The 13,107-nt window shown below is 31.1% G+C and overlaps 2 protein-coding genes across 7 annotated transcripts in view; both read left to right on the top strand.

Moving 5' to 3' along the window:
* The first annotated feature begins 186 nt into the window (after positions 1-186).
* On the top strand, positions 187-4,676 carry LOC139087900 (uncharacterized). Its single transcript, XM_070636871.1, has 6 exons — positions 187-1,049; positions 1,630-1,814; positions 1,876-2,470; positions 2,861-3,858; positions 3,921-4,341; positions 4,395-4,676. The coding sequence occupies exons 1-6, from the start codon at positions 199-201 to the stop codon at positions 4,582-4,584; spliced, it is 3,240 nt and encodes a 1,079-aa protein (XP_070492972.1). The 5' UTR covers positions 187-198; the 3' UTR covers positions 4,585-4,676.
* A 229-nt stretch (positions 4,677-4,905) lies between these two features.
* The window catches only part of Tomosyn (syntaxin-binding protein tomosyn), a 74,731-nt gene continuing 66,529 nt past the window's right edge, over positions 4,906-13,107 (top strand). For 4 of the 6 annotated variants that reach the window (XM_070636659.1, XM_070636656.1, XM_070636658.1 and 1 more), the window contains exons 1-2: positions 7,210-7,289; positions 9,152-9,351. In XM_070636659.1, the coding sequence (XP_070492760.1) occupies positions 7,283-7,289; positions 9,152-9,351 (207 nt within the window). In that variant the 5' untranslated portion in view covers positions 7,210-7,282. Of the gene's footprint in view, positions 5,047-7,209; positions 7,290-9,151; positions 9,352-13,107 lie in introns of those variants that run through there. The other 2 variants (XM_070636657.1, XM_070636660.1) reach the window with 2 other exon arrangements.

Here is a 13,107-nt window from a genome sequence, read left to right as displayed (position 1 = left end):
TGATAAGGAACTACCATATACGGTTAAATAACAATTAGATGTCACGATACTTGTGATGCTTAATTGAATTGGTTGAATAACTCAATACATATGAAATAAGCTTGTGTATTTACATCACTATCAATATATGATTCTTGTATATATACACTAAATTAGTATGAGACTTTTCAGTATTAGAATCGTTCTCGTACATTAAACATGGGCTTGTGGATTTTTTTGGCACTTTTTGGTGTTTTGATTTACTTGATAAATCAGCATTTTTTCAGCTATTGGTCTAAACGTGGAGTTCCTACAAATGATCCGACTTTTATTTTGGGAGATCTTAAAGATTTGATTCTTGGAGGCAAATCTGTTGGAGAACTTTTTGCAAGTATTTACCATAAGAGTAAAAACAATCGAATTTTAGGGATGTACTTTAGCTACCGTCCAGCTTTATTGGTCAACGATCCAGTTCTGATTCAAGAAATAATGATCAAAAACTTTACAAGCTTTCACGACAGAAACACTTCTGTGGACGAAAAAACTGATCCATTGACTGGAAATCTTTTCATACTTTGTGGTCAACGATGGAGAGACTTAAGGGTCAAATTGTCACCGACCTTCACAAGTGGAAAGCTAAAGGGCATGTACCCGACAATTCGTGATTGTGCTCAAGTACTTCAAGATTACATTGAAAAAGAAGTGAAGAACGGAAGTGATGTTTTTGATATTCGTGACTTACTAGCTAGATTCACAACAAATGTTATATCCTCTGTTGCTTTTGGAATTGATAATGATTCTATTAATGATCGCGAAAATATTTTCCGAAAAATGGGAATTAAAATTTTTGATCGAGACTTCAAACAAGCACTACTCGGGTTTATTTCCCTTTTTGTTCCAAAACTCTTACCAGCTTTGAATATTAAGTTCAAAAGAGTTCCACAAGATATTGAAGACTTTTTCATGACTGTTGTCCAACAAACAATTGATCATCGCGCAGCAAATAAAGACCTTGAAAGAAAAGACTTCATGCAGTTGCTGATTCAACTCAAAGACCAAGGATTTCCCATGTAACCAAAAGGAAGAATTGTGTATTACTTAAGAATCTTCCATGGATAATACTTTTGTACATTCCATGTACGTTCCTTGTCGTTAGGAAAAGGAAGATAATAGGGAAGATGCAATATGACATCAATGTAGAACATAAAGGGAAAACCAATGTAATACAAAAGTATTACATTGATGGACAATAAAATGCATATAAATATTCACATGTTTTCTTTGTATTTTTTCCATGAATATTTATGTATTTTTATTGTTAAAGTATTAGTGTGCACTTAATTATAGTACACTAACACCATGAAAAAATGACAAAAGATGCTTAATTTAATTAAGCTGCAGACTGTTAAGTCTCGAACACATTCATAAATATTTATAAGTTCCATATAAATTTGGGTCGGACTTATAAAAGTGATTTCTGTTTGCTCTTGTGAAGTATATAGAATTCAAAATTTAGAACAAAATTTATTTTTCTTGCCAAAAAAATTTTCTATGGTGAAAAACTGAGATTCGAACTTTCGCGAGTTGCGGTAATCCATCAATGGAATACTTTTAGAACATACAAGGACAACAAAAAAAATTTGATATTTAAATGGATAGTACATATTATTTTCCTTTAATGTCGAAGGAAAATATATGGAATATTTTGGTTACATGGGTTTTGAAAGCAGATAAGGAAAATTCAAGTGACAATGTTTCGGAAGACAAGATTCGGGATATTAAGAAGTTGACTTTTAATGAAGTTGCAGCACAATCATTCTTATTCTTTATCGCTGGTAAGTTCTTGACCTTGAATATTGATCTTGAAATTTTGTACGAAGTTATGAAAATATTTAGGTTTTGAGACATCCAGTTCAACATCCAACTTTTGTCTTTTCGAGTTGAGTAAACATCCGGATATACAGAGAAAAGTTCAAGAAGAAATCGATAGAGTTATTGGTGATTCAAAAGAAATTACTTACGACATGCTTGGAGAAATGAAGTTCTTAGAATGCTGTATTGATGAAGCATTGAGAAAATATCCGATTGTGTCAAACTTGGTACGAGAATGTAGCAAAGATCATACATTTTCTGGCACTAAATGGACCGTCGAGAAAGGAACTACTGTATTTATTCCAGTGTTAGGTATGCATCGAGACCCAGAAATTTACGACGATCCAATGGAATTCAGACCATCAAGATTTTTGGATTCAGCGAATGGAAATGGAAAGTCTAATGGAATCTTTTATTTGCCATTTGGAGATGGACCTAGGAACTGCATTGGTGCACGAATGGGAAAACTACAAACAAAATTGGGTCTTGCTATGATTTTATCAAAGTTCTCATTTGAACTTGTTGATAAAAAGTTTATGCGCGAGGAACTAGAATTTGATAAGAAGAGTGTTATTTTGGCACCAAAAGAAAATATCATGCTCAAGGCAATACCTCGCAAATGACTTTAAGAATCTATTTTATGATGCATCATGGTGATTTATAACTTCAAATAAAGCAAATATGCATCAACAATAATCTATTGTTTAATTAAGTGTTGGTCAACCTGTGTGTCGCGGTACACAAGTGGAAACTTTGGGAACTGATATGAACCGTAAGTGGTTTCGGTAAAGGCTTACTTCTCTTGGATGTGCCACGAAAACAAAAGGTTGTCCACCACTGCTTTAATTGATAATTTCAGAGAGAATCCCATAGAATGAAGTCAAGTAGTAAGCACTTGATTGCTACAAAAACATTCTCGTGTGTATAAATAACTCAAATTATCTCCTCGTGTTCTCTTCTATATAATTAACGTGAATCAGCACTTTTGTACTCAGTTAGGAGAGTGAAGTCGAAGCAACAAGATGGAATTCTGGATTTTAGCTGCATTAATTTTCGGTGTTGTTTATCTTCTCAACCAATACTTTTTCAGTTATTGGTCAAAACGAGGAATTCCTTATAAGGAACCAAAGTTTATTGTCGGTGAAATAGGAAGTATAGCACTAGCAACAAAACCCTTCGGATTTATTTTCAAAGACTTTTATGAGAAATTCAAGAAGGAAAAGATTTTGGGGATTTACTTCAGCTATCGTCCAGCGTTAGTGGTAAATGATCCAGTAATAATCCAGGAAGTAATGATCAAGAGCTTCAATAGCTTCCATGATCGAAATTTACCTGTAGACGAGGAAACAAATCCTTTAGCGGCACATTTATTCACACTTTGTGGACAAAAATGGAGAGACTTAAGAGTGAAATTATCGCCGACCTTTACGAGTGGAAAGTTGAAGGGCATGTATCCAACAATTCGTGATTGTGCTCAAGTTTTACAAGATTATATTGGAAAAGAAATCAAAAATGGAAATGATGTGTTCGACATTCGCGATTTATTGGCTCGTTTTACAACTAACGTTATCTCTTCTGTCGCTTTCGGAATAGAGAATGATTGCATAAATGATCGTGAAAATATTTTCCGCAAAATCGGAATTAAGGTCTTTACTCCAAGTCTAAAACGAAGTATTATGAGGTCATTTACATTCTTTGTGCCAAATATCTTTGGATTTTTACGTGAAAAGCTTAACATCAAAATAAAAATTACACCTGAAGAGATTGAAAGCTTCTTTATGTCTGTTGTACAGCAAACTATTGAACATCGTGAGAAGAATAAAGATTATGAGAGGAAAGATTTCATGCAGCTTTTGATTCAACTCAAGAATCAAGGTTTTCTATCATCAGATAAGGATGACGATGATAATAATGTTGACAATGATATCAGCGCAAATAAGAAATTAGATACTAAAAAGTTGACATTCAATGAAGTTGTTGCACAAGCGTTTCTATTTTTTATTGCCGGTAAGTAATTATCTATAATTAGTTTACAGTTAATAACTAAGTCATGCTTAATCGATCATTAGGATTTGAGACGTCAAGCTCGACATCAAACTTCTGTCTATTAGAACTATGCAAAAATCCAAAAATTCAAAAGAAAGTTCAAGAAGAAATAGATCAAGTCATGAAGGAAGCCAATTCCAAAGAAATCACTTACGACATGCTAGGTAAAATGAAATACCTTGAATGTTGCATTGATGAAGCTTTGAGAATATATCCGATTGTTCCTGTGATGTTCCGTGAATGTACGAAAGATCATACATTTAGTGGAACTAATTGGACAGTCGAAAAAGGAACTCAAATATTCATGCCAATATTGGCAATTCAGCGTGATCCCGATGTTTATGACAATCCAATGCAATTCATACCTGAAAGGTTTATGGATTCACCTACAGGAAATGGAAAATCAGATGGGCTGTTCTATATGCCTTTCGGAGATGGACCCAGGTATGTCCAATAATTTTTTTGCATTTTCTCAAAATTAATTAATTCATTCACAGAAACTGCATCGGTGCAAGAATGGGAAAACTTCAAACAAAACTCGGCCTTGCTATGATCTTATCAAAATATTCATTTGAACTGACCGATAAGAGCTTGATGGACAAAGAAATTGAATTTGAGACAAGATCGCTTATAATGGTACCAAAGGAAAATATCATGTTAAAAGTACGAGCTAGGGAAGATTTGTAGAAATTTTGACTGAAAAGTTAGATGGTAACTTCAGTAATAATCCAAAAATTATCACAGAATAAAGACATTATAACATTCTTTAACTTTATAAAGCTAATTTGAATTTTTAATAATGAAAGCTTGCACAAAATTTCCAAACGGTTTTTTAAATTTCAAAAAAATCTAAGGGTCTAGTAACCATATAAAAACGTAAATAAAGATTATAAAACAATTAAATTCAGTGATAAGAAGTAGTGAGCTTACTTAATGACTGTTCTGTTTACACACACACATTAGCACTATTGTTCTACATTCCATAAAGATAAGCTGTGAGTTGTGTATACATTTTTACAAGGGTTTGTTTTCATCGCAGTCGAGATAGCGAAAAAAACAAAAGGCAGAAGAGAAAAAAATTTCAAAAAAAGATTTTCGTGTTTTATCAGTGTATTTCACGGTAATTAAACTATCAAGCACTTAGCTAAGGTGAATATTAATTAGTGAAACATGGAGTTGTGAGAAATTATTGATTATTTTGTGATTTATTTGATAAAAAAATTTTGTTTTGGTATCTCGCTTGACTTTATGACAGCTGAAGTGAAATTTATCTGCACTAATTAATATAAACTACATAAAATTGTTGTTGGTAATTAACATGAAAAGAAATTTATTAGAAAAGTGTTAAATTGAGAGAAATTACTCAGTATTTTAATTGTATTCAAAGTTTTTCTCATAATTACTTATTTGGTGATAAGAAATTGCAAAAAAAAAATTCTTTGGAATGTTGGAAAATTAGTTGAAACCAAACTGCTGACGTCTCTTTCTACCAATACAATTTAGTTCTCGCCAAAATTCCTTTACCGTTTTGTCTGTCGTGTCAAAGTAAGCAAAAAAGGATGAATACTTACGATTTTCATTAGTGACTTTTACAAATCGGATGTTGAGGAAGTTTATGGAAAATCGAATAAGATAATGAAGTAATAGAATATAAAGTGACACAATAAAGCACATCGCATGTATCTGAATAATATTCATTTACTATATAGACTGACTATCAATGTCAAGAAGAGTTACTTGCTAATAAGCTAAAAATATAATGTGTTTCTACATGGTCAATCGATGAATGACTCACATATTTGTGTATTTGATTTAGTGATGTGTTTTTGTTTCTTTTTGCTCAAAGCTTTCATATATGAGAACACTGTTATAGCTTGGAGATGATATCACGCACATAATACATGTATAGATTGATGATGACAAAGTATCTATCATTGAGAAATTGTATTACTAGATAGAATAGCTTTTGATATTCTTGTTACAAAATAAAAACAATGTCAATGCTGAGCTTCATGTTTATCTACATACAAACGCTTAGAATTTAACACATTTTACCACAAAGTCAATGCGCATTTGCAAAAAGCATGACTAAAAAGGGATGGCAAATATTTTCTGCAAAGCATATTTTTTTTCTCATATCAGAAAAACTTTTCCAATGAAAAATTTCATTCGCAGTTGAAATGTTGACTCGTAAAAATGTGAATTGAGTGTCTGGTATCAAAAGTAGTGGTTTGAAGTGTTATACAACGTTAAAAAATTATAAAAATTACATAAAAGTGATTTAAAAATTGTTTATTACTTAAACTACACATAAACTTTACGACATATTTATCAAAATTTTGTTTTTTTAATTTCACATCGTTTCATGCAAAAGAGAAAAAAAAGTCAAAAATCTATAAAAACACTTTTTTTTCCTCTAGATAACAGCAGCAAAATTGCCGCATTTGCGCACTAACTTCATCAAACGATGGAAGGAAAAAAAATTCGTGCTAAAAATTTCACATTTCCTTCCAAGAGCTTTTTCTTTTACAATTTAATCGTTCTTGAAATTTCAAACTGTGTAAACGTTTTGTGTTTGCGTTCAACTGATAATATATAAAAAGAATATTTTTTATTTTTTTAACTATCTACTATACCATTTGTTATTTCACTACACAGTTGTAATAAAAAAAACTTTTTTTTCATTCATTTTTCTTTAACTCGACAGTACACAAAACAAGCTTTTTTTTGCCTGTTCCTTTTGGCCGTAATCAAGTGAAAATTGAATTTTATTGATTCAGGACAGGAAAAAAAAACTCCGTTCTTGTCTCTCCTTCTGCTTTTGCATAAAGCAAATATATCCAAAAAGTGCGTTTTTGCTTTACTTCTTATCGCTCCTGGGAGATTCTTTGTGATAAGTTGATTTGAGTTGTAAATTTAATACCAATCGAATTAAATCTGTAAAGGTAGATAATATAGGCTTTTAATATTCCTGGGAGAAAAAGAAAAGGAAAAAAATCTACATAAGAATTTTGGTATAGAATTAGAATCGTTAGTTTCGTTCGCATTTCACGGCAAGGCAGGCATTAGCATAATTTCCAAATTCGTTTATTTTCATTCTAATGTGCTTTTACTTTTCATAGTGATATATACATAATTACCGAACACTCGAAAAGGACTTGTTTAAAGTGAATTTATTAAAAAGCCGTGTATTTTATTTCGAAAAAGGAAGTCTCAGCTATTTATGGAACTAAATTTTTTAAATGAAAAATATAGTCGTGCAATGCTTATTTTGACTTCAATTGTAACATAAATATTGTAATTAATGATGTACATTGTCGATATTTAACAACAAAAAATTATTGTTAATTACATTACAAGTGTTTAGTTGAAACAGTAAAGCGACATGAAAGGTAATTCCTTGTTCTTACTTACATTTATGATCAAAGAGCAGAACATAAAAATTGATTTCTCGGAACTTCTTAAAATGTTCTATAGAAATCTGATATTTAAAATTGATACAAAAGTAATTGCGAGCTTCCTTCTGTTAGTGTCTTAGCAACCTAACAAGATTGAAGCAATTCTTTTAAACGAAATAGCTGCGCTTTAGTATAATTACGTCTACTTCAATGTTAACTGCTTTTTGAGATTTCTCTGCTTCCATTTAACTTTGAATGATTAAAAGCTCAGTCATGGAGCATTAAAAAGTTTGTAAAATACGATTATGGATGAAAATGTTTAATTACATGTGAACTTCTGTTTGCAAGAAAATATTCAATACTGTTTTTTTGGCAAATCATTTTGTGGCTGTAGAAGAAGTTTTAACTAGCTTGCCCGAAATGTTCACTATGTATGGTCAAGGTGTGTCAAGCTCTATAAACATTTTAATGGAATTCTACTGATTTTAAAAAGAAAAGAAAAAGAATCAAATTATACCTCATGCATACATTTTTCAAAGCCAATTTATTTTATAGCTTATTTATAAGAAATGAACTTTATTGATTTCTATGTGTAGGAATATTAAAATTATGAATTTGTGAATCTTCAAATAATTCATAAAAGCTCGATATCTCTTTGAATAATTCAATATATCGTCCCCAAAATTAAATAGTATCAACTTTTCGTACCCAATTTAAGCTATTCTTGTTTGAATAATAATCAATTTGAACAGACTTTGAATAAGAAAATCTGGGGAAGCATTCAAGATTTAATAGCCAATCAATATCCCTTTAGAAAATCTGATCAAAAAATTTCATTTCATCTAAAAAAAATCACCGATTTTACAAGATTTTTTTATGCCTTTTTAATGAATTAGGAAGAAAGTAAGATCAGAATACAATTTACGAGCTTCCTAAGCTTTACGTATGCTAGAGATTATATTTTTTTCTCTTCATATAATACGGCCCAAATCCGCATACACACGTCATTCTCAACATTAGCATATATCATATCCATATTTAAATAATTTCTTAAAGAAGGCTTTGTGGAAGAATCTCCCAGTTGTGCTTGAGAAGCATTAGAAGAATCCTTCAAATGTTTGTCTAGTTTCATGCTTAGGATTCATATTTAGCATAATGCTGTGTCATTTAAATAATTTTTTTTCATTCTTTCTTGTTGAAAGAAAGCTTTTAAATGATTGTGCATTATTTTTCATCTCCTTGTCGCTCCATTTTATGAAATAAACATTCCTATTCTCTTTTTTTTTTTAAAAAAGAAACCAGAGAGTGGGAAAAAATGACAATAATTTCTTCCCTCTCGAGACCAAGACATTTTTCCTTATCTTGAAAACGAAGAGAATTGGGATTTTTTTTCTTCTATGTTTGTTTGTCAAAAGGGAAGGCAAGGCATGAAAATGAAAAGAAATGTTTCATTCATTCACAGATTCAACTCACGATATTCATAAAGTAAATAAAATTACAATTGTGGCTGAAAGATATTTAATATAGGAATGACGATAGGAAAATGTAAACTTCGTGAATCATTCCACAACGTCAATAGAGGAAAGGACACTTTCAAACTATCCTAAAATCGACCTTGCGTCAAATTTATACATACACACACATGACACGTATGTGTGAATGAATGAGCAATAATAATTTTGACAGTTATAGAAATAAAAGAATAAAATTTTTACGAGATACCATACCATACCATCATACACATCAAAATAAGAAGAGAATATCAAATAAAAAGCAAAATAATCCAATATAATATCCAGCGAACGATAATTTAGTGTAGAAAAAAAAAAGATAAATAAATAAATTTATTTGTGAAGGTGCTGAAAGTAATAAAAAAGTCGCCACCATTGAACCAAAAAAGGAAAAGGAGCTTTGGAAAGTCGCACGGACTAACATGAAAAAGTTTACATTTAAGGGAGTCCTGGACGGATTTCGATCTTCCGTTCAATCGACACAACAGCGCTGTGATAAAGAAATCGAAGAGACTCTAAGGCCCAACGATTTCACATTGAAAAAGGTGAGTGAGTTTTCAGGCGATTGAAATATCTAATTTCCTCCTTTTCTCGCGCTTATTTGTAACCGTAATTAATTAGTTTATGAAACTTTTACCTTCTCACTCACCTCACACGAAAAAATTGTGAGTTGTATATACCGATGCGATATGAAGAGATAGAGTAATTTGAAAAAAAGCTATTAAAACTTTTCTTGTACTTTTTTTCTCTCATTTTCTTCTTCTTTGACTCCTCATTTATATCACCACCTTTATCTCTTCATACTTTATTATTATTTCATTTAATGCAATCACTTTCTTGAAACGAATCAAGAATTTATAACACAATAGCTAACGAGACTGAATAGCAAAATATCATAAGTTTTTATATCAAAGAACGTTTGCGAGAACAATTGTGATAATCTTCGCAGTTCTTTAAATTGCTACTTTTTCTATTGTAAAGGTAAACGATTGAATGAAATGAAAGCAATTGATGAGGACATGGCATAATTATGTCGTTCATTTTTGAATCATAAATGAGTAAAATCGACATTATCATGCGACTTCAAAGCATTTTTGTTCCAGCTACCAGCATAACCAATATAATGCACTTCCAGACCAATCGATACTAGATTAACTCGATGGCGCAAAGCTATTGCTCTAAACTAAAGCTTTCTACGATGTCTGGTTGTTGAAATCTCGTCACCTATGCAGCCAGCCGAACAAAGTGTAATAATAAGAATCCTATTGCTTCAAAAATGCGGTAGAAATGTCATTGATTAATGAAACAAGTTCATTAAATTTTGATATTTTTTTAAAAATAAATTTTCATCGATAAAAATTTATTGCAAATTGATTCAGCTTATCCACTGAATTTTATTGCAATACCGAGTATTTCAAACCACATTATCTCGTCCTTATGCAAAAAAATAAAATAAAAAATCGATAATCATATACCACATCATACATAACGAGAGACCTTTCTCTAGTTATGAAGAAGAAACCATAAATTCATATCAATTTGAAAACTCATCATAACTGTCTCTATATCAACGCAAGTAAAATAAAAAATAAAACAACAACAACAGCTGAAGAAGAAGAATGAGAAAAGAGCGCGAATGAGGGATGGAACAACAGAAATATAAATTATACATTATGTGCGGGCGGTATGTAACGTTATTACATGCTAAAAGAGAAGAAAAAAAATGAATTTTCGATGTGCGATTTTCCATGATTTTCAACGTCGTTCTTGCGTGTTCTTTTCTACACACTCACATACGTACCTACATGTATACACGTGGAATAATTTTATAATTCTTCTTTTACTCTTTTTTTACTTCATTTTATATTTTTAAACTTCTTGCTTTTCCTTTTTCGGAGTCTTTCAGGCTCTAAAAGCAAATATTAAATTATTTTCTCCGTTATGTAAATAATATCCTTCTCTTTTCATCAAGCACTGTGTTCGAAAATGTAACAAAAAGTGTTAGGAAATGGAATCTTGTTTAATAACAGAAGGGTCTCCTTTTTCCTTCCGTTACGTACTGGCAAAAAAGGGGGGACATCATTGATTAAGTAAATGTCAGATTATTATTAAGATTAATTTTTTTCAGGGATGGGGGTTTTTTATTCCTTTTGAAATAATATTAAGATGAAAGATTATCGGCATGATGGAAGTAATCATTTGAAGGAAAAGGATTTATTCTTTAATGTTTGGGATGGGAAGGTGTTTTAATGAGGAAATAGAGTCTTATCAGATCGAGAAATTGTACAAGTTTGTAAGCTATAAAGTGAGGATAATGCTTTAAACGTGATTAAGTTTTGGAAAATAAAATTTGTAGCTCCGGAAGTTTGAGAAAGTTCTGAATGAATAATTCAAACTTCGAAATTATTTATTAAGACGATGGTTAAAGCCTACAACGAGAAAGAGTTATGGCTGCTCTACGTATTAAATAATTTATGGAAAGATAAAAGTTATAAGGAACGTTCTTTAATGAAAATTTACAATCCATTACCAAATTTTTGAGTTTATGCAGAAGTCCCATTAACCGCAAATTTATTCCTTAATTGAAAATGAGTGATTTTGTCGCAATTACTCTTAAAATTCAGTAAAAAGTTTTCAACAATTTTCCATAATTAGACTTCAAAAGATCGAGACGCGAGACGCGAATTCGATTCTTGGAAAAATAAAAACTTTTAATAACTTTACAATATTCACTCCTAAGCTTGTAAGAAGAAGTAAAATTAAATTAAATATTCAAACCAACTCGCCATGCAGATTGAAAAGAAGAAAAAGTTTCACTTGATATAATTAAAATATTATAGTAAGTAAGTCTGAAAACTTAACCAATTTTCATAGAAAGGACTAAAAATTTAATGACTCTTTTTTATGCTGAAAGTCAATGAAAAACTTTTCTAGTAAATTTTATGAAAAATATGAGGGGTGTATGACAAAAATTCAATATTTAAGAAGAAGAATGTCAAGAGTTTAGAATATCACTTAAAGATCCTTGAACCAGAGTTGGTATGTAGGCGACCCGACCAAGTGACGTGTTCCGTAATTTGCTATCAGACTGCTCCCTGCCGATATCGTCAAACCATTCATGCCAACTCTGGTATGAACGTCCAAAAACATTCAATTTCGGCTGATAACCAAAAATCTCCAAATTTCTCACGAGTCATAAACTTTTCGAGATTTCCCAAAGAATTTTTCCTTTTATCATGACGAGACTTGAATTTTTTTCTCTCTCTGTCGATTTACTTCGAAAAGGCCACTATGCCATTAATTTTAATGAGTATTTTATTCTCATGCTACATGATGAGAGAAAACGATTCAGTTTTTCTTGAACATCCACACTTTATTCCATTCATAAATAAATCCATTTTCATGAAATTATCAACATAAATGAGAAAAGTGAGTCAAGAAAAATGAGGCAGAATGCATTATGATACTTTTTCCATTTTCTCATCCTACACAATATGAATGAATATTTGTTGACTCGATTACTTTCTTCAAAATTAATTTCCTGTATATATCACCGTCAGTGAGGCAGTGTGTGTATAAGGAATTTCCGCAAGAAAATGAATAAAAGAGAAAAGAGCTTTAAATGCATCATTGATTAATTTTTGACGAAGAAGATATTACTGTTTGATGTATACATTCATTCATCTGGTTTGAAGATAAATCCTCTTTTTCCTCGCCTGTATTTCTGCTGTAGAGATTCTCTCTGATTTTAAGTGATTGATGTGATGGTTTGCTTGTAGATCCTGAATCAGCAAGACCTTAAGATTTTTATGCAAAAATATTTGAGAAACTTCACATCCCTCTTCATTATTGAAATCTATTATAGCCAGGTTTCGTACAAATTATACCTTTTCTAAATGGAACCTCTACATGTCAGTTAAGAACACACTTTTTGTGTTTGTGGATTTCCACAGAAATTTTTTTACATCTCTCTTTCCTCATTCTTTGGTAAATGATAATGTTTACGCTGAAAAACTCGAGTATGGAACTCAATGATGGGGAAATGAAGAGAAATAAAAATAAAATTATTTCAGCAAGTGTGCTTAAGATCGCAACATTTTAATATGATATGTTTCAAGTATAAAAGCGAAATGCTCTTCCGCCAATGTCAATATGGGTCAACAAAAAGTAAAAAAGAGAGAGAAAATGTTTGTTAATACATAAAATATATTGTGATTCTCGTTATCGCCGGGGATGTGCGTTTACAGCTAGGACATTAAAATTTCGTCATTATTATTTTCTGAACATACAAAAACTTACTC

Source organism: Chironomus tepperi, unplaced genomic scaffold, assembly GCF_022539635.2.
Source record: "Chironomus tepperi strain 1889 unplaced genomic scaffold, CSIRO-AGI_Ctep_v1 contig_137, whole genome shotgun sequence".
Taxonomy (NCBI): Eukaryota; Metazoa; Arthropoda; class Insecta; order Diptera; family Chironomidae; genus Chironomus; species Chironomus tepperi.
This window is presented reverse-complemented; position numbering and strand designations above follow the sequence as displayed.